Source organism: Pelodiscus sinensis, chromosome 6 (assembly GCF_049634645.1).
Source record: "Pelodiscus sinensis isolate JC-2024 chromosome 6, ASM4963464v1, whole genome shotgun sequence".
Classification (NCBI taxonomy): Eukaryota; Metazoa; Chordata; order Testudines; family Trionychidae; genus Pelodiscus; species Pelodiscus sinensis.
Window position 1 is genome coordinate 33,142,508 of NC_134716.1, and position 21,972 is coordinate 33,164,479.

General features: G+C 41.2%; 1 protein-coding gene across 2 annotated transcripts in view; it reads right to left on the reverse strand.

Annotated features, from left to right (window-relative positions):
- Positions 1-21,972, reverse strand: part of TRPM3 (transient receptor potential cation channel subfamily M member 3) — a 599,368-nt gene that overhangs the window by 126,943 nt on the left and 450,453 nt on the right. For both annotated transcript variants that reach the window (XM_075931703.1, XM_075931702.1), the window contains exon 7: positions 7,432-7,606. In XM_075931703.1, the coding sequence (XP_075787818.1) occupies positions 7,432-7,606 (175 nt within the window). The remainder of the gene's footprint in view (positions 1-7,431; positions 7,607-21,972) is intronic.

Below are 21,972 nucleotides of genomic sequence, written 5' to 3' on the forward strand. Positions count from 1 at the left end.
TGTCCATACTTTTTGTTTTTGTTTATCTCAGTCATTATGAGGATTCTGTTGAATATTATTTCCTTTATTTCTGGTTAATTTTCATTTTATGTGTACAAGTAATCTAATAATCAATAAAGAAAAAAACATTTGAAATAATCTTATTACTGTTAAGCAATCAAATAAAGCAAAATTCAAACAAAAATAAGGTTCGACAAAGCAACAAAAGCACAGAAACCAAGTTAAGACTGTCCTCATATTATTCTAGGCCTAGATATTACCACAGTAAGTGAAATTTCTATTCTCATATACTGCAGTACTTTAAAGTGCAATGTATTGCATTACAGGTGAAAGATAACTCAAACCATTAATATTTTAATGTATCTTATGTTTACATTACTTGCCTTCCCACCTCCAAAACTGCACTAAAATACCCACTAAATGAAAAAAGCCTTCAAAAAAATTAAGATGTGCCATTTCAGAAGAAGTGGGGAAAGAACAGTGAAAAGCATTAAGCCTATAACCATTCCCACCTAACTTGTCAGATATGAAATAGGCATTAGTAGTAAGGGAACCTGGGCTTTATATATATATTCCCCAAAGAAACATGGTCATAAGATGTATGGGAGCTATTTAACAGGGCACCTGAGAATTAAAATACTCAATTTCTATTGCCTTTTTAAAACTGCATTTTAATTATGCCTAAAATGTACTCTCCAAGTACAGCTCCTTGTTGGGTCAGCCAGAGCAAAAAAGAGACAGATGAGAGGTTTTGGCATACTTCTGCCTCACATGGAAATCTCTTTTGAGATGATGCCCAATAGTAGAGAAGATAAAATACATACTACACTGAATCACGTCAACATCTGCACAGTGTGCCATGCCATGCTGCAATGAACAGTGAAGAGGAGTCAAAGCTCTCTACATTGTTCAGTCAGCTGTCTAAAGGTAACTTCAGTATTTTCAATACTGATGATGTGTAATGACTACCGCCAGCTCCAGGCTACTACTTGTGGTACTGGATATTGATGACACTGGACCATGCAGTCAATACGATTTTTACTCTCTCAACCTGTTGTGATTCATCTGTACCTTTATGTAAGTATTTTAAAAGACACATTGTCGTAATAAATCTTGTACTGCACAAAAGTGAGTTGAATTAAGCAACTTTGTTTAGTGGCTGAATTGCATTAATCAAAGGAAAATACAAGAATATCATTATCATGCAGGTATACATTAGATAGATATATCAGTTTGCGCCAGGCTAAAAAGTAGAAAAAATAACCCACCGCAGTATGTTGGAACTGTACATTAAATAAGAGTCTGATTTGGCTTACAAGGTTTTGGTGCCTCTTGAAAGGGACCTACAGTCATGATGCATCCAGACCCATAAATGACCCAGTTAGGAAACCCAACCAAGTATGAACAGTGGCAAAAGTTTTGGGGCTTCAGTCTCAGAAGAGGTTTTGGCCAGTGAAGGGAGCTCTCAAGATAAAAAGGGATTTTTACACTGTCATCTGTTTTTACATTATTAAACTGTATATAACAAATGCAGCCATAGTCTCTTGTAGTTGTGTTTTGGTTGTTTCAGGAAACATAAATAAGCCAAAATTTTGCACTACAGTAGGACTAACTTAATTTTTCATACGTTTGAGTACCATGTATTTTGCAATGTGTCTGTTTTTGAGAGGAGACCTAATAAGCCACTTGGCTATTTTTTTTCTGCTTGAATATTAAAGATCCGTAGGCACTTTAATAAAAGTAGGTATTTGCCTGAGGCCCATTGCTTAGTGTTTTTCTCCCATCCCATACAGCTGTTTGCTTGGCTGTTGTCTTCCTACAGCTGAAATGACTGCATTTCATCAGAGAAGCATTTCTTATCTGTACAGTTAATAGTCTCTGAAGCATTCTGGGATGGCTCAGAAAAGCAAGCACCTTATAAATGTACATGGTACAAAAACAAAGTCCCATTTAGATACAATTACTAAATGTCACGACAGTCTTAAGGCATGTCTACACTGCACCGTAGGTTGAAATAAGATACACAATTTGAGCAACACAAATTGCATATCTATTTCAGTCTTATTTCAAAATACAGGCAGTCCCCGGGTTACATGGATCCGACTTACATCGGATCCCTACTTACAAACGGGGTGAGGCAACCCCGCACTAGCTGCTTCCCCCCAGCAGATCAGGGAGACACGAAGCTAACACCCCCCCCCCAGCAGACCAGGGAGACGCGGAGCGGCTTTTCTCAGCAGACACCTCAGCTTGAGAATAAAGGACTGAGGGAAGTGAGGTGTGGGAGAATAAAACTGAGCTCTGGAGAAATGTTTGGCTAGAGTTTCCCCTACAATATGTACCAGTTCCGACTTGCATACAAATTCAACTTAAGAACAAACCTACAATCCCTATCTTGTACGTAACCCGGGGACTGCCTGTAGATTATTTTGTAATTTGGTGCTACCTACACAGAGCCAAATTTTGAAATAACCCACTATTCCAAAACGACCCTTCGTTCCTGCGGAATGAGGTTTACAGGGACATCAGAATAGCGAGTCCATTATATTTTGAAATAATGGGCATGTTCTGAAGATGCGGGATAGCTATTTTGGGATACTCTAGTATCCTGAAATAGCGCTGCAGTGTAGATGTAGCTTCACTGAGTGCATGTCCCCATTATATTATGATACAACTTTTTCAGAACAAGAATTAAAATTCTCAATGGAGAAGCCTCAGTGATTTCTTCTTGCTTTTTAAACTGTAATTATTAGTCATCATTGATCCTCAGGTGATGGCAGCTAAGAAAATATACAGCGATGGGTGCCATACAAAACCTGAAAAGAGACTCTCCCAAAGGCAATCCCTATTAAACCCCAGAAGATGATGTTATAGCTCAGTTGGAACACATACATAATGTGTCATTCCTTATAAATACTAGTCTCAAAGCACATTACTACTATATTCACAAATTCATTAAAGGTCTCACCAAGGGTAGAGCTGATGCAATAGTTAAGACACTATTCTAACACTTAGACTTGGGAGATTACCTTCAACTATTTTAAGTGTTTCCTCTTCCACAGGAAACATTTGTTTAAACAGTGAAATAACATTAATCTAATTATTTTTAAATGCAAGAATTAATTAGCAACTGAGCCTGAAGGCTGCACACCACTCTCACAGTATCAATGAGTCTATAAATAGTCACACTTTAAAGTTGATTTGGTCTGTGTGTGCGCGTGCATGTAGGAAAGGGGAACGGGAAGGTATGTTTGATTACAAAGTCAAAAGTTTTTTGCGGAGAGTTACTTGGTGAGAAGCCAGAATTTAACCTCTATCTTAACCACTTCAATAGTTCATCTGCTCATACAGATTTTATGATTGTGGGTCCAGAAAAACACTTAAGCATGTCCTTAACTTTACGTATGTGAATAGTCTCACTGAAGTCAAGCACCTGTAAATAAAAATGCTATTTTACCTTTATTTGGGAAGGGTAACACAAGGAGCAGGATAAGAGGAAATATGCAGGAATCTGATCTTGCATTAATGACATTGCAGCATTTCAGCCACTAAGTTACTCCTGATATCACAAATATTTTATGATATCAATAACATAAGTAGTATTGCATTTAAAGAATACACCATTTCTACTATGTCCTAAAGAAAGTAAGCATGAATGAAAAGGGCTTGCTACTGTTTAATGCAGATGTCTCAGCTTAGAGGTTAACCTTGCTTATGCATCCCTGTCACCTCTCTTTATACTTAAACTATATTATAACAGCTGTCTTCCTTCCATGCACTGCTGCAAAACTTTCAAAATCAATGCAATAAAACAATCTCCAGTGTCAGCAACAGCTACATTAAAAACGCAAATTCAGTATAAATGGTACTCAAACTCAGCCTAATCATTAGGAAGCACTGCATACCTTATTACTTTAACATGCAGCGATTTTTATTGCAAGGCAAAATGTAATTAGGCCACAAAACTGACCTATCACCAATTATTTCTTATTGTAAGGCTGTGTTTCAGGGTTCCCTTTGATTTTTCTTCTTAAAACATGTCGCTGTAATCATGGAAATAAAAATACAGCCAGGTTCCATGAGGTATAGAGTGCTTTGGGCCCAGCTCTTAAACTGATACAGGTCTGGGGCTTTCCTGTGCATACAACCTCCTATCACAGTAGCCACACAACGTTTTGCTTATGTTAGAAAATCAGTTTTATTGTGCAAAATTTCCTCTCTTTATATTCAACTGTTCCGTAATTAGAAGATACTTACTCCAATAAGGAACAGCCTCCAGTTTTGACCTTGTCAGTGGTGATTTCAAGAACAGTTGTCTTCCCTATAAAATGCTTACACTTGCAGAGAGTTATTCTTAAATAAGAAGTTTTAAAACAAATGTTTTCCTCATATTTTTATAAATATATATATATATTATATGAGGAAAATGTGAATAACAGGAGAAAGGGGAGACAAGATAGAACCCTGAAGAAATCCACATAAAAGGGCTCTTTATACAGATGAGCATTTGTCCAGTTCTCAGAGCCATCCCACAACATTCTGGCACCTGAGGCAGGGAGCTCAAATGGCGCCCCCATTACCCCCTCGCTTGGGCCAAAACTTTGAAAGATCTCAATTCTCTGGGTCCTAGTGGCACCCCCCCCCCCAGTCTGGCACCTGAGGTGGCCGCCTCAGTTCGCCTAATGGTAAGGCCAGCTCTGCCAGTTCTACTCTGGGATCTCTCAGAAAAACAAACAAACAAACAAACAAACAAACAAAAACCCACACCAACTGAGCCACACTGATTGAAATCCAAGCAAGAGGACTGACTATTCTTTGTCCTATTCTTTCAGACTTGGCTCTGCACCCATGGAAACAGCTCAAAAGAAATGTTAGCGATCATATTCTCAAAGAAACGTGAGTGCCTCATAGCATCACCCAGTATGTACATTTTTGTGTGTGTATAAAACCAGTGCAGCCTGCAGTGATTAGGCATTTAGAATCCTGAAACAAACAGCTTGATAATATTGATGGTAATGAGCTGAACCTATAAAAATTGCAATCAAGGATGATGTTTAGTTTCTGAATGAGTCAGATCAGCCAACCGATGAAGAAGATGATGATAATTTATGTCTTGTAGAAATACCCAACTTGTAAAAAGTTTGAGGCTACATCTACACTGGCCCCTTTTCCGAAAGGGGCATGTTAATTTCAGAGATCGTAATAGGGAAATCCGCGGGGGATTTAAATATCCCCCGCGGCATTTAAATAAAAATGTCCGCCGCTTTTTTCCGGCTTTTAGAAAAGTAGGAATAAGATCCTCCTTCAAAGTAGGAATAAGATCCTCCGGAAAAGGGCGCTTTTTCCGGAGGATCGGGGCCAGTGTAGACGCTCTTTTCCGGCTTTTCTAAAAGCCGGAAAAAAGCGGCGGACATTTTTATTTAAATGCCGCGGGGGATATTTAAATCCCCCGCGGATTTCCCTATTACGATCTCTGAAATTAACATGCCCCTTCCGGAAAAGGGGCCAATGTAGACGAGCCCTGAGTGTTTCTTGAACTCTACAAGCTCACAGGGTAAAAAGACAAAAGAAAAAAAAAAGAAGTCTTGAGTTCAGGATGTAATTTGGACCTTCTAAATAAACTTGAATTCTGGAGGAGAGAGTTGCCTTATCTACTTACGGAGACTCAGTCCAAAAGAAAGATTTGTAACTGCAGTCACTTCAATTTTTGTGCAAAGTGTGCTCTCTTGTAAGCTTTTTGTTTTGTCTTAGTATTATTGTGCCATATTTTAAATAGCATTTGAACAAAATTACAAAGGTTAATAAAATCTGGAACAGAATGAAACTTAAGGTATAATTTACTTCTGTGAAAAGTTTTCATGAGCACAATATTGGAGTTTTGTACTTATTCCTAAAAACTAGCATGCCCCAACCTTATTTTATACTTGGAAGCAGATGCGTATAATACCTAGTGTCACTGGGACAACCTCAAGTGTTTCATTAAATATGCTAACACTGCAGTTGTCACCTAGGAAATCCTGGGAATTGGTCAAATCAAGCAACGAATTGTGATTCACAGGAACAAAGGGAATGGATAAATCTAGGAAGTTCACGCTTGAGAACCAGATTAAAAATGGCTTGCTGCTTATGATGCTAGGTAACTTAATCTTATTAAGTTTCCATCAACTGCAAACTGGTGTAGTGAGGACACATTTTGGTACCAGGACATGACCATAACAAATTGTCAGAATTTAAATCTTATATTTGAGTGATTTTTTCAATTAAAATAAACGATTAAAAAACTTGAGAATTAAAACATTATTTGATCCCTCATTCCCCATAAGAATATTTTAAAATGTAAAACAAAAGTTCTTGATAATTACACTATTAAAGTATATTTTACATTTGTGATTAAGATCTACTGTTATATTATTTATACATGTGCTCTCATTTTATAAATCTATTTACATATATATACATGCACAGTAGTCCCAATAAGAACCCAGGATCTGAACCACCTCAAAGCAGTATGAAGGAACTATAGAGGAAAACCATGAATTAATTCCGTAAGTTTTAGAATGAGAGCATTGATTGCTAGTCATTAAGTGCTCAGACTTAATTTTCCCAGCACGAATTCTTATGTATTCATCACTATTACAGAAAAATAACACATTATATTAAAAATGTATGCACTTAATCATTAAGCACACATGGGATTCACAAAAGTACAATTTAGACACCAATTCAGCCAAAAACAGGTTTACAATATCTACACAATCATCTAAATATTGTCCTTGCCTTTCCTCAAATTAGTGGGAAAAAAAGGGGGAAAGAGATGCTAAAACCACTGCAAAAGCAGCAGAGCATGAATAGAGGCAGACAGATGGAATTCCTGTACAGAATTCAGCAAGAAGCAGATTTACCTGGCCAATGTGAACAATTAAGGACTATGAATATACAAAGGACACGGCTATGCCAAAAGCTAGAGATAGCTAACAGCATACCACCAAAGTGTATCGAAATTCATAAGCCAGCTCAGATTGCTGTGACAATTTCAGGTGCCCACTGTTCTGGTCCCTTTTTTTGACAGCCTGACCTGCAATGGTAAGATGTTGCTTATGCCAGACTTTCATTACAGTGTGCATGCCTATATGCAGATGTTCATATGATATGGCTAGGATTTATCTCAAAGATACACCTGCGAATATAGTTCATCAGGGTTTCTACAGTCTTTCATTGGCTTTCACCATCTAGGAGCCAGACAGTTTTTGCACTGACTATGTTAATATGTCAGTTTTTGCACTGACTCAGTGCTAGAAACTGAGACTTGAGAATGGATTCAGTATTGTGTTATGTTGCTAATAGTTTCCCAGCCTCCATATTAGCACCAAAAATAGCCATGCACATTAATAATTATTTAGTTTCATGAATGTTTCCAGGCAAATGACTCACCCTCCTTCTTCTGAATATTTGTGACCAAAAGCAAGGATGTCAGACGCACGGCCGCTGCCATCACATACCACAACAGGAACAGGCGGAGTGTCTCGTAGGTACTCCAAGACAATAGAGATAACATTGGGCCCACCTTCCACAATAAGTGCCACTACTGGAACCCCTTGCCCAATTCCTGGAGTAAAAGAAAGAAACGGGGGAAAAAAAGAAAAGAAAAAAAACCACCAAAACACAAACAAAGCCAGAGATCCAGCAAATAAAATAAAAACACAACCAAAGGGGAAAAAAAGAAAAACAAACGAATAAACTGAAATTACTGCATACTAACTGCATATTGATCTCTTACAGGAAAGGGTATTAAGAGATTGATAGGTTTATAGTTTTAAGTTCAGAAGATACCATTGTGATAGTCTTGTCTGAGCTGCTGTATAACGTCATGGGACAGAAGTAATACAACCTGATTTTCAACACCTGTAACGCAATTAGATAGGATTCCTCTGCAAAAGAGGCAACACTTATATTCAAGTCATGAGACTGATGTGGATAGACCAGATTCATCACCTGAGTGAAAATCAGTTTTGCATACTATATCATTAACAAAAGGTTAATGATATAGCAACTTGTATGGCATGTGCCTTCTTAACAGTAGAACTGGTAACATCTGAAATGGGGTATAGAATAAGGGGCTGAAATTTTCCTGTTCACATTGTTTTTGATGAAAAATCATGAAGGTTTTTTGTGTGAAAAATGTTTACTTTCTGTGGACAATTTAAATCAAGAACCCAAATGCCCACAAAATGAACAATTTCTATGTGGAAATACTTCCACATGTCATCAGGAGAGATGTACTGGTTGAATTTTTCCCATGCTAGGTTGCCAACTTCCTAATAGCACACACACCCTGTCCCATGCCTTCTCTAATGCTCCATTCCTGATCACTTCATTCTCCCACTCAATTTCACCAGGATGGGGCAGGAGGTTGGGGTTCACGGGGGTGTGGCTCTGGGCTAGGGTTGTAGGCTTTAGGTGGAGCCAGAAATGAGGGGCATGAGAGAAAGTTCTGACCTGGGGCTGGAGTGTAGACAGGAGTGAGCTCTCTGTCAGGGTGTGTAAGCTCTGGGGTTGGGCCTGAGATGAAGGGTTTGGAGTACAGGAGGTAACTTTGGGCTGGGGCTAAAGGGCTCAGGGTATGGGAGGGAGTAGAGTGTGTGGACTCTGGAGTGGGGTTGGGGATGAGGGGTTTTAGAGTGCAGGAGGGGGTGCAGGTTCCAGTTGGAGTTATGGGCTCTGGGATGGTGCTGGAGATGAGGGATTCGGGGCACAGGAGTGGCCTAACAGCTGGGGCAGGAGGTTGGGATGTAGGCTCCAGCAAAGAATTTGGGTGCAGGAGGAGAATCCTGGTGGAGCAGAGGGTTGGGGCATGGGAAAGAGTTCAAGATCCCTGTGGCACTTACTCTAGCTCCTGGAAGCAGCCACTAGGTCTTTGTGATGATTTGCAGCCAGGGAAGCTTCACGTGCTGTCCTCATGCAGGTGTTGCCTCTGCTGCTCCCATTGGCCACAGTTCCCGGTCAATGGGAGAGGAAGGGGCAGTGCCTGTGGGCATGAGGGTAATACTTGGATGGAGCTTCCCTGTGCCTAGGTGCCACAAGGACTTGGTGGCTGCTTCTGAGAGCTACACGGATCCAGGGAAGATAGGAAACATGTATTAGCCTCCTGGCTTCCCACTGCCTGGACTGTTAATAGGCATTTCAGTTAAAAATGGGACATCTGGCCACCCTATTCCATGATGCACCACGGCCATGGACTCCCATGATACCATGATGTACTACCTCCCACTTCTAACAGTAGAGTCCATGGTATATCATGGGAGATGGTGTCTGACCAGGAAGCTCAGACACTTCACATACACGAATGGGCAGGCTAAAACTTTATCTGACTTTACCTTTGCTTATTTCAGCATACACGAATGCTGTCCTACATTCTCTGAGGACAGTTTCCAGTGTGCTTCACTAAAGCCATAATCTGCTGTCAATATTACTGCTGTCATTTATCATTTGAAACAGATGTTAGGCATATCATGGTTTATAATGACCAAAGCAGATTTAATATGGTTATAAATAGAAACCTGCTTTAAATTACTACAACTGTTTTATTTATATTAAAGTAGCTCCTAATACAGAGTAGATGCTGTGCATGCTACAAAAGATGACTTAGTCCCTCCCTTGAAACTCTTGAAAGTCTAAAATGACACACAGGTGAAAAGATGAAGTGTGGTTAATTTCTCCTAAGTATTGATATCATAGCGAGTTTACAGGAGAGATTTAAATGACAGAGGATGATTAAGAACTTTGCATTAAAAAAAGACATGAGAATGACTGGCCAAATTATGCCTCGTGAATGTCCATTAACGTCAATGGATGTAAGACAGGAATGTATATATTTTGTCAGCCTTTCACATGATTGGAAAAAATACAATTGTTTTTACCATGCATAATATTCAACAAATTAAAAGTAAGTTTAAAAATTAAGACTAAACATGCATTTTACAAATAATCTGCTTATTGAAGAATTAGTGGAACCCTGATACATTTAATATTACACATCCAAGATCTTAAAATTGGCTGGCTTTTAAGCATTCCAAATTTTTTATCGCTACAGGTTGAACCTCTCTAGTCCAGCACCCTCGGGACCTGAAAAGCGTCGAACCAGAGAATTTGCTGAATCAGGGGAGGTTAATATTGTTTAGCAGCATTACCAACACTCCCACTGCTTACTGGGCTCTTAGAAGACATATAGAAGACAATGGAACTAAACAACAGTTCAGAACACAGAGCCAGGACTGGTGGCTAAAAACAAACTTTCTGGGATCGTGGAAAACTTGGCCAAACCCAAGAGAAGTGGACATCCGGCTAATTAAAATCATGCCAGACCACAGATGTTGCAGACCAGAGTGTGCTGGATTAGAGAGGTTTAACCTGTACATGATAACAATAGGCATATTATTTGTATGTGATTTCTAAATTGTTTGAGTATTATGGTAACTAGCAGCCAAGAAAACAGCACCAATAAGGAGACACACAGAACAATATATTTCCTGCTGATCATCATAATTATTGGACAGCTTCACAGGTGCTATTAGAACCTCGTTAAAATTCTCTAATTAAATTAAAAACAAGGTTGTTAATGCTACCATTTGCTGATTAAAATAGCAATGTAGAAAAGATACAGTAGATATTTAAAGACCTGCCACTTACTAATGTTAAGTAGTACCTTAATGCAGTGGTGGGAACCTGTTGCCCATTAAACATGTTGTTTATCATTGCCCATATGCAAGGTTGCCAGATTCTTTAAATTTCCATCCACATAGGTTTTTTTTTGTTTGGTTTTTTTTACTATCGGTATTACTCAAGTGACATGCATGTAAAACAAGGGCATATGAAGCAAGGTGCAGACATCAATGACTGTGAGAGCTGTGCAGCCCCAGCAAAAGCACCCCTGCAAATTCTAGGTATGCGAGCGCAGTTAGCAAAACTACCCTGTTCCAGGAGACTGTCATGGTTACAACAATATTGTGGCCCACTGAGATGTCTTCTCATTAGCCTAGGCTCCTGATCACTGCCTTAATGGGTAGATAGTCTCATAGAAATCAGAGTTACTACAACTGTATAGACTGCAAAGGAACAACATTTGTGGTAATTATGTACACTACAAAAGAACACATTTCTTTGTGGCTCAAGACAGCTGGCATTCAGTGCTGGCCTTACCATGAGGCAAACTAAGGTGGCTGCCTCAGGAGCCAGACTGTTGGGGGAAGGGTGCCACTAGGACCTAGAGTGTAGAAAATTGTGTCTGCTGCTGGTGCAGCGAGGGAGTATGGGGGTGTCATTTGAGCTCCTCGCCTCAGGTGCCAAAATATTGTGGGCCAGCTCTGGCTGCATACAATGGAAACAGTCTGAAAACTATAGAATGCATTAGGAGAATATTTATCTGATCTCTTTCACCAAATGGGGTCAATATGATGCCTTTTTAAAGGAGTGCACAATGTGCATTAGGGTACATTTTGTCTAACGGCTGTGTAACAATACTCAAACACATGCCAGTCTTCTGAATCAATTTTTTTTTGTATTACATGCAATTAGAATGCAGTAACATTGGAACAATACTGCTTTCACTGTGTCTGGATTCCATAGGAGGAAAACTTACTTTTTCAAATGTGAAAGAAAGCAAAGTTCAAAATTTTGTGAGGAGCAACAGTAGAGAAATTTATCAGACAATAAAGCCTTCAGATTTGTGCACCTTCCTTCACTCTGCTGGAAGAATTGATCTGTTTTAGTGACATGTGGGATATTGATCAATCTGCTAATTTTAACTTTTTTGAACGATTACACTTACTACAGCTGAGAAATAGTTTTCAATAAATAGTTTACACAGGTATAAAGAAACTGATCTATTTTTGGCTTATAAGTTTGTTTGTTATTCAAAAGTATCCATCAAATGTGTATGTCTTTACATTTCTATTGACTGATTTATAAGTGTTTTCTGCAATTGTCCAAACTTTGATCGACTGTGATTAGTCAGATGGCACTATTTATTTTCCCCTGATGTGAAAATATTTCCACAGCATGAATACAATTAAACATCTTTAGGTAAAAAAAAAAAAAAGAAAAAAAACTAATTAAAGTGGTAATCTAGCACTTTTATTGTTTCCTTTCCTTTGGCATTTAAAGTGACCAGACTCATAAATTTTAGACTTTCTTGATAACCTTAATTCTGTTCTTTACCAAATATGCACGCCTGAGAGATTAAAACCTAAATTTCAAAATTGTCCCAGCAGGTTCCTTTGTGCAACATCATGCATCTAGGAAAAGATTTCAACACAAGCTTATTTTCTAGGCTTTAGCATGGATATTTTATTAACTCTGCTTTTGCTTTAACAACAGATGAATTATTTTTCTTGATAGTTTTCTTCATACTGCAAATGGTTTGGGAAGCTACATAGACTTTTTGCATTCTGTAGAGCAATACATTTGGCATTTGCTGCAGGGAAAAATTAATGTAATACTTTTGGGGAAGAATCTGAGATTTGGAATCAACATTTTAAAACCAGTTTAGTCTAAAAATCCCTGATTGACATTGTTTTAGATCCAATAGCAAAGCTATTTCTAGAGTTGAGTTAGATTTTTGAGCTCCTTTTTTTCCTGAAACCTAGCTCTATGGGTTTCTCATGTTTCATTATTATTAAATAATTATTTACATTAGAGCCAATCTATAAAAAAGGGAACTAGCAACAACCCATGGAATTAGAGACCAGTCATCTTAATGTCAGTATGCAGAAAGATAATATAGTAAATTATCAATTTGTAAGATAAGTTGATAAGAAACAATCAGCATGGATTTTTCAAGAAGAAATCATGCCAGACTAACCTAATAGCTCTCTCTGACAGGATAACAAGCATTGTGGATGGGGAGAATTTGCAGATGTGGTATATCTTTTGTATACTGTCTTACATGACCTCAAATAAACCAGGCAAATACAACTTAGATGAAGCTACTATAAGATGGGTGCGTAACTTGTTGAAAAACAAGTAATTATCAGTGGTTCACAGCCAAGCTTGAAAGGCATAACAAGTGGGTCCCCGAGATGACAGTGCTGGGTCTGTCTCTGTTCAAGATCTCCATCAGTGACTTAGATAATGGCATGCAGGTACATTTATGAAGTTTGCAGATGACACCAAGCTGGGATGATTCTAAGAAAGTGCTTTGGGGGCCAGGATTAAAATTAAAAATGATCTGGATAAACTGGAGCAATGGTTTGAAGTAAATAGGATGAAATTCAATAATGACAAATGCAAAGTACTTCTTATAAGAAGGATCAATTGCACATACGCAAAACGGAAGCCTAGGAAGGAGCATTGTGGAAAAGAGATCTGGGAGTCATAGTGGATCACAACTGGAATATGAGTCAACAATAGATCACTGCTGCAAAAAAAGCAAACATCATTCTGAATGTAATAGCAAGAATGTTATGAGACAGGTATGAGAAATAATTCTTCCATTCTACTCTCCACTAACATGGCCTCAGCTGGAGTAGTGTGTCCAGTTCCGGGCACCACTCTTCAGGAAAGATGGGGACAAACTGGAAGCGGTCCAGCGAAGATCAACAAAAATAATTCAAGGTCTAGAAAACATGGCCTTTGAGGAAAGATTGAAAAAAAAATTGAAAAAAAAAAAGTTTATTTAGCCTAGACTAGTGGTTCCCAACTTTTTCTATCCTGTGGGCAAACCCAGTCACAAATTTTTGGCGGACTAGTATTGTTTTATTTACATGTTTGAATATTCATTAAGCAAGTGATGAATATGCAAATAAATATTACCTGTCTGCCAAATTTACCCACTCACCCAGACTTGTCTCTACACATCCCTCTACCTCCAACCATGGAACCCTCTGACCCCGTCTACCCAAACCTGGTACTCTGTGTCTCTGTATTACTAAACCTGCCAAACCCATCATCTGATATCACCTATATCCCACTAACCCCATTACCTCACAAGTCTGTCTTGCCAAGCCTGTCACACCAGTGCCCACTGTCTCCCGCTTCCCAATACCCCCTTGCTGCCAGTTTCCTTTTGTCAACCATCTCTGTCTTGTCTGGTACTTGTCCTGCATCCGCTGTCACTACCAACCTTGGCACACTGTGTCCCGGTGACCCCCAACTTACATTGGCAACCTCCCATTTCCCTGGATCCTGCTCCACCGCTCCCCATCTCCCATGCCCCTTAATCCATGACTGCCTGTTGTGTCAAACCTTGATCCTGCCTCACTGACCCTGCTTGTTCCACAAGCTCTGAGATCCTTGACCCAGCTCAGACACCCTCAGATCTGCTGCCCCCAGAGACAGAAGCTCGAGCTGCACCGCACCTGGCTCCATAACCACTGATCCCTCTTGCCCTTGGACCTCTAACCCATGCCCTCCCTCAGCCAACACTAACCTCATCCCAGCCCCTTGATCACTGTGCCTAACACCCTTTCACCAGGGTTCCCTGTAAGGTGAGCACCTGCATGGGTGTGCACCAAGAATTTGAGTCACGCCCACCCCCTTAGCAGAGCTACACAACTGTGGCCCCAGCTGCTCCCGGGGGTGGGGCTACATGGTGGATGGCTTCCCCATGGCAGGAACAACTGGGCAGTCACCAGAGCTGGAGCCTGGGCTGCGATACTAAAAATAGCACCGTGGCCCCAGCTCAAGTCATGGCCCTGGCTCAAGTTCCGGCACATGGAGTGTGGACTGGAGTCAGGGATATAGAACTGTGGTCCCAGCCCCAGCCACCACACAGCCCCAGCTGTTCCCAGAGCAGGGTCGCATGGCAGATGGCTGTCCTCTGTGCCGGGACTGGAGCTGGGATATGATGCAGCTGCTCCTGGATCAGGGTACTAAAAATAGCACCACAGACCAAGCTCCAGCCCTGGCACAAGGGGCAACTGCCCACCACACAGCCCAGCCCAGGGAACCAGGGAGCTAGAGGGGGTTGAGGGGTGCAGATGTCAGGAAGGCAGAAAGTGAGGGAAGGGGCAGGGGGAAAACTAAGGGGAAGGTGGGGGTGAGGAGGGCAAGGGGCTTGTTCTGAGGGGAAAGGAGGGGGCCAAGGCAGTAGAAGGGAAAACACCAAGGGCAGGGTGGAAGAGAGGCCAATGCCAGGGAGCCAAGAGGAGATAATGAGGGGAAAGGGCAGGAGGAGCAGGAGTGGTGGTGGGGAATGGGAAGGTATCAGTGGGAGTGGGAGAGGGGAGGGGATTGGGTGATGCTGGGAGAGGAGAGGGGAGTGGCAATGGGGGCAAGAGGAAGGAAGAGGAGAGGAGAAGAGTGGGTGTCAGGAGCAGAGGGGCTGAAAGGGGGGTGGGCATGAGGAAGGCAGGGGATGGAGCAAGTTGTGTGAGGGCTCAGAAGGGTGTGAGGAAAACTGGGGCAAAGGGTGGTGAGGGTTTGGGCACCAGGGAGAAAGAGGGGAAAGGGGACAGGTGTTGGGAGGACAAGGGCAGTGAGGGAAAGGGGAGGCACCAGGAGGGTGCAGGGGTAAGGGAAGGTGCAGGTGCCAGAGGGATTGTGAGGGTAAAGCAGAAGGGCAGACACAGGGAAGGAAGGAATGTGCACCAAAGGGCAGAGGAGAGTAGCAGGGCAGGTGAGCAGAGGGAGGTGAGTTAAGAGAGGGTATTGGGAAGGGGGCTAGAGGAGGGATGGGCACAGGGGGAAAGGGAAGGGCAGGTGCATGGGTCAGAGAGGATGGGAGGGAGGCAGGTCCCAAGAGGGCTGAGGGGAGTGAGAAGGGCAGGAGCCAGGACAGCAGAGGAGGGTGAGGAGTGTGGGGCAGCAGCAGGGGAGCAGATGGGGAAAGGAGATGGTGGGAGACATGGCAGCAGAGGGAAAAGGGGAGAGGTTTATAATCTGGGTGTCACAGTGGCACACATCCAAACATGCGCACATGACCTCCATATTGATGCATAAGACAAAACTCACTCCTCTCGTGGATGGAAAATCTTAGAGGAAGAGAGTGCTGCCTTAGACCCCCACCCCATGCTCTGTGCCCTTTGGCCCCCTTAACTTCTGACCCTACAGCCCATGCGAACACTCTATTGCCCCATGACTCCACCACACCCTCATCAAATACCTCTAGGCCCTTTAAGTCCATCCCACTCCCCGGATCAAAGCTGCCCTCTGTAGGGAGTGTGGCTGTTACTGCCACGTGGATGGGGGTGTTGGCAGAGCATGTGCTCTCTCCTCTTTCCCCCCCTCAAGTGCATATCGTACCCCCCTATGGATAGAGGCGGGAGGAGGGAGGAGAGCACGTTGCCCTGGCTGGGCTGCCATCTTACCTGTGTGTGAGGGAGGAGGAGGGAGGGAGGTGCCTCCTGCTCCGCCTCCTCACCCTCAGCACCACAGCTGGGTAAAATTATCCACCACAGCTACTGGAACTGAAGCTGCTGCCAACCTCTGGCTTCAGCGCTGGTCCATGGACCAGCAGTTGGGAACCGCTGGTCTAGACTAGGGATGTTAAATTTCAATGAATCAACTAAAATCGAGTAGTCAGTGGAATTTACATTGAGTACTTGATTAGTGGATAAGGGGGCACTTGCTCTCCCACTGTCTCTCTCCCTTTGAAATGTACAAGAGCTATGGGCAGTTCTTGTAAATTTGGTTCTTGTACATTTCAAAGGAAGAGCTTTCAGCAGGTCTGCTTAGGTCCCTACTCCTGCACCTCTCTCTTCGAAATGTACAAGGGCTGCGGGCAGCTCTTATACATTTCTAACAGAGAGGTGCAGCAGTAGGGACACCTCTGCCCCCTGCAGACACAGTGCTGGGGGAACCAGCTTTTAAGCCGGCTGCCCCCAGCACCAGCTCCTGCTCCCCTCCCACTTGTTGCCTCTCTCTCATAGAGGCAGCAAGGGGGGAAAGTGACTAATTGAGTGACTACTCAACTACTATTTATGCTACAGTGACTGCTTACGCTTATCGGGGAGCCAACTAGTCACTTAGCTCCCTAGTCTAGACCAGAGAAAACTGAAGTGGGACATAACAGTTTTCAAATACATAAAAGGTTGTTACAAGTAGGAAGTAGAAACATTGTTCTTGATAACCTCCGAGGCTAAGTAAAAAAATGGGCTTAAATTGCAGCTAGCAAGTACTAACCCTCTGAAAATGGTGGCTCTACAAAACTACATGACTCACCAATAAACCACTGTTAATGTTTACTGAGGCTCAGAAGGGACAAGAACATATATACAGTACAACAACATAGCATAGTAAATAATTTGAGTTTATGCAATGACTACAACGGTATTACAAATGCATCTTTGGATATCCACATCTAATAATTTTGTGGGCTCTGAAGAAAAAGTAAGTTTTTTAAGGTTGGTTGTGTAGTTTGTATACCTCTATACTCTCCTAAACCTGTTTTATGCTATTCTAGCAGTAATCTGTATTTTATGGGGATCTTATCCTGTAAGAAGTTAGCTTTAGCAGTAGTGTATATTGGTTATAAGTAAGAGTTAATATATAAAGTATATCTTCTAACTAGGTCAGTCTAACCACAAAAAGGCCAGTGTGCTGACAAAGTACACATCATTATCTTGTGTGGTATCTGAAGGTCCCAAAAATACAATGGCCTTCCAGGCTGAACCTCCTGCTTTAGGAAGAAAGCAGAGGCGGTGGGTGACGTGTGGCATTTCTTGTGGTATTAGACACAAGTGCCCATGTTACGAATTTGTCCACAAGGGCATGAAGTGATATTTCACGCATATTCAAAACGGTGCCTTAGTTTAATTCTCCAATTAACTGCGTGCACCCTCAAAATCTTAGGGTGCAGAAATCTGGTTTTGATTTTAAGGGGTTTGGCTATAGGTGACGCAAGAAGGCCTATAATACCCCATGGCAGGTAGTGTTTGGCAGGACTTTCTTCCTCAAACTCTATTCCTCATTTCCCTTTTCAGTAATAGTACACCTTTAAGTCTTTTATTTTCCTCTGCTACAATACTCTCTTACTTCTCCCTGGGACCCTTGCTCCACCAGTAGAGTGAGGCTGGTCCTCCGACTCCTCAGGGTCTTCAGGAGGGTGTGTGAGTTTGGTGTTATACTAGGCAATTGCAACTGTATACTAAAGGAGTATTTGTGCTACCACGTGGGGTGATCGAATAAATTTACGCAGTGGTCACCATAGGTATTTTATTGTGTATAATTTTAATACCTTTTTTAATAAAAATTGCTACCGCCCACAGAGTGAGTGTGATTACTGCAGTTCCCAAGATCTTCCTCCAGACATAGAGCTCTTTAGTTCTTAATTCCTGTGACTGGGGTGGACAAAAAACCTAGTAACTTTCTCCTCAGATAATTGTTGAACCTAAAACCCAAACCATGTTCCTAACTCCGGTTAACAGCTGCTTTGGGTTAAAATTAGGGGAGTTTGTAACATATATTTGAATGTACCAGATTATAAGGTGAGTGCATATTTTCTTTAAAAGTGAAATAAAAAGTGCAAAAAGTGTGTGTGCAAGTGTCAGAACTACTTTATTTTAAAAACATAGCTGGGTCTTCTGTTGGAATTGATTTTATGTGAGTCAGAGTAACAAAACCATTTCCACATTCATACAGCCATGATGTTTGTATAAAGCACTCATCTAAGTGATTAGAATTCAGGACTTTTGCTCCAGTGGTCCTTTTCCATTTGCACTAAGGAGAATCCCCCTTGGTTGTCAGCAGGAAAGATCAAGGCTAATAAAATAAAATTCACCCATTTTTCAAATCCTTTGACAATTCTGAACTAGCTTTTGATCAAACCTGGTATGAGTTCAGACATATTTGGGTCACACTAGGATTTTGAGATTTTTCTAGCCTGAAATTCAAGGTTTAACTTCAGGACTACGGGATCCGTGGGAACCAAAACTGAAAAGATAATGTTCTAGCTAACCCTTTTGAATTGTAACAGCAGCTAATTGCATAGCTCTAGTTGAAAAATGTAGTAATATTTTCTGTGTATAGGTCAACAACCAGACCTGAAATTACCTTATTAGTGGGAATTGGATGCAAGGACAATAAAAACACTGGTGCTAGTGCAATATTTAGTAGCATGCTTGAATAGCAAAGCTGACACAAGTACATTGCATGAATGTGTTTTGTGATTTCCAAATCTACTTTTTTTGTTTTTGGCATTTGCTCTTTCATTTTGTGCAGTGCTCATATACAACAGTGAAAGGAACTTTGACAGGAACAGTAAACAGGTAAATATGTTCTTGCGTGCCTTGAAGCAGCATGTATATCATATGAAACAAAAGTCCACAGCTAACATAAATCAAAAACTCTGAGATAGGAATTTTCACTTTCTAAACTCTAATATTTGCCCTCCAGCAACACTTTATGAACTCCTTGTCCTCTTTCACTAGCTGTTGTTAGAAAGAATATGGCAAAGCGGTATTCTCACAGTAGCCTTAAATAGAGTAACTGATTTAAAGTTGTTTAAAAGACAGAAACCAGTTCATCGGAAAAGCAAATGCATCTACACTCATCCTGTTGGGCCTTGGTGCTATTTGATCAGGGGTGGGCAATAAGCAGGCTGTAGGCAATTAGCCAGGGTTAGCCCCAGTGGGTAGCTCGCACTTTACCTACCTACGTGTCCTCAGGTACAACTGCTTACAGCTCCCATTGGCTGCAAATGGCCATTCTGGCCAATGGGAGCTACAGGAAGTGGTGTGAATCATGATACCACAGCCAATGGGAGATGCAAGCAGCTGTACCTGTGGACACACAAATAAAGTGCCAGGGGCCCATGACCTTGGCAAACTGACTCCAGCTTATTGCTCACCCCTGCATGTGATACTACTTACCACTAGATAGTCCTGTACCTCCTCAAAGAGGCTGCAGGAGTAATAGAGAAAACCCTTAAATGATTCTGGTCCTTCCTTAAATCTAAAAGGTTATTATATGAAACTATTTTACTATCTTTGAAGCCCTCCAGGCTCAATTTTCTGCCTGAAACTACACAATATCTCTATGAAGCTTTAGAGACAGCATGGATGGTACTATACAGATAACACACACCTTTATGTCAACATAAGACAGTATTTCTGAAGCTCTCCCCACAGTGAATTCAGATTAGTGCCTAGATAGCAGAACAACTGCCTAGATCAGAACCTGAGACAGTCAGCACAGCACCAGCAGTAACGCTGGTGGGAAGAAGAAAACAAGTTGTTGAATATGTCTCTCCATAATATCTTCCATATTGAGGGCATTTGCCTTCAGATCATCAAGTTGGTCTGTAATCTTACATTCCTTTAGAATACTTCACAGCTAGTGGAAGTCCAAATACCTATTGCAACAAGGAAAGTCCACTTTTATCTATGACTAGTAGGGAGATTGTATCCCTGCCAATGAGACATAGATTAGGCCACAATGATCACCCATCCATGACCTTCAGGCTTTAATACTACAGCGTATTATCTCTAGGAAGGAAGTCTCACATCCTGAAAAACGTTATATATATATATATATATATATAACACAATGGTCAACCTACTTAGCAACAAAAGTGAACATTCCAGCCCAGTACTCATGCTTTCTGTACTGGCTGTCCAATGTTCAGGCTCTTGCAGCCTGAAATATTGTGTCTCTGTCTGGTACCATTACCTTCCACCAGAACAATTAAATTATTGGCCAAGAGGGGAAGATTTATGAGCTGAGGAGAGAGAACTTTCAATAGAGCTGGACAAAGGCTATGCCTTTCATTAAGATAAAATGTGCATTCCCGCTTCAGACAAAACTCCACAGTTTAGTTTTCCCTCAATAGTTCTTATAAAGAGCCTCTTCACAGATTGTAGCTCACTAATTAAGTTACTTACTCATCCTATCTTCTGGCAAATTTTGATACATTATTATGATTATTCCTTTTGAGAGGTGCTCAGATACTACAATAATAACTTTCTAACTTAATAAATCGATATTTCAGTTGGTTAGTCCCTTATTACTTGCTATGCCCTTTGAGTCTGAGGAAACCTGAAATGTCAGTGCACAGAGTTAAAATCATTTAGTTCCCCCTAGTTTCATATCAAAATCATGCTCAACTTCACTTTTCAAACAGTCTTCTGGTAAAACTAGAAATCAGGCGGCTATCACTGCTCAAAGCTGAACTCACATTCTGATGAAAGCGTCTCTGGGTAGTCATGGCAGACAACGCCAGATCTTGACTGGCACACACTATGATCTTTACCTGACATTGTACACTGACTGAACTCACTTTTCCCCAAGTCCATTTTCTCTACTCCCTTTCATGTGTCATCAGGTTCACTGCCAGATTCACAAACCATAGTAAATTTTCTGATGACCATAGTCTGAACTTCCAGGGTGTAATGAAACCTGAAACAAGGCAATTTCAGATGGGTCTAAGTTTTGCTAAGAACATTTCACACAGTTCCAATTTACAGTGGAGATTTTCCACTTGTTAAAAATAAGTCTGCACATACATCTAACTAACCATAAACATATGGAAATGCAACAAATGCTGCACAGAATGTGAAAGGAAAGTCTGATATAAATGAGCCTTCCAATGCATTTGATGATAGTGCAATGATCAAAAAAGATGCCAGTGATGACAATTGAACGTCCCTTTGCCTTCCCAGCCCCCTTCATATATTCTCAGGCATAGGATGACAAAGGGAAGTCCACGGGTCACATGAATAGATATTGTAGACATGTTACATTGTTGAAATTCCCTTCTCCACCCAACCAGAACCATCCCAACCGTGCTGTTAGTTCCTTCACTTTGCCTGTACAGAATGAGTTATTAAACAAAATACATTGATGCCCTTGTTTAATACTCTAAAACAGTGCTGGTTACTTAGTTCATTGATAATTTGAAGTGAAGTTACAGATCAAAACTTTCGAGCTACACAACTTCAAACTGTGTACTGAAGATGAATGTGTGTTTGACTCCATCTTATAAAGCAACAAAACAAACGCTTGGATTGGGCATGTTCAAACTGAGGACAAAAATTGCCTGCT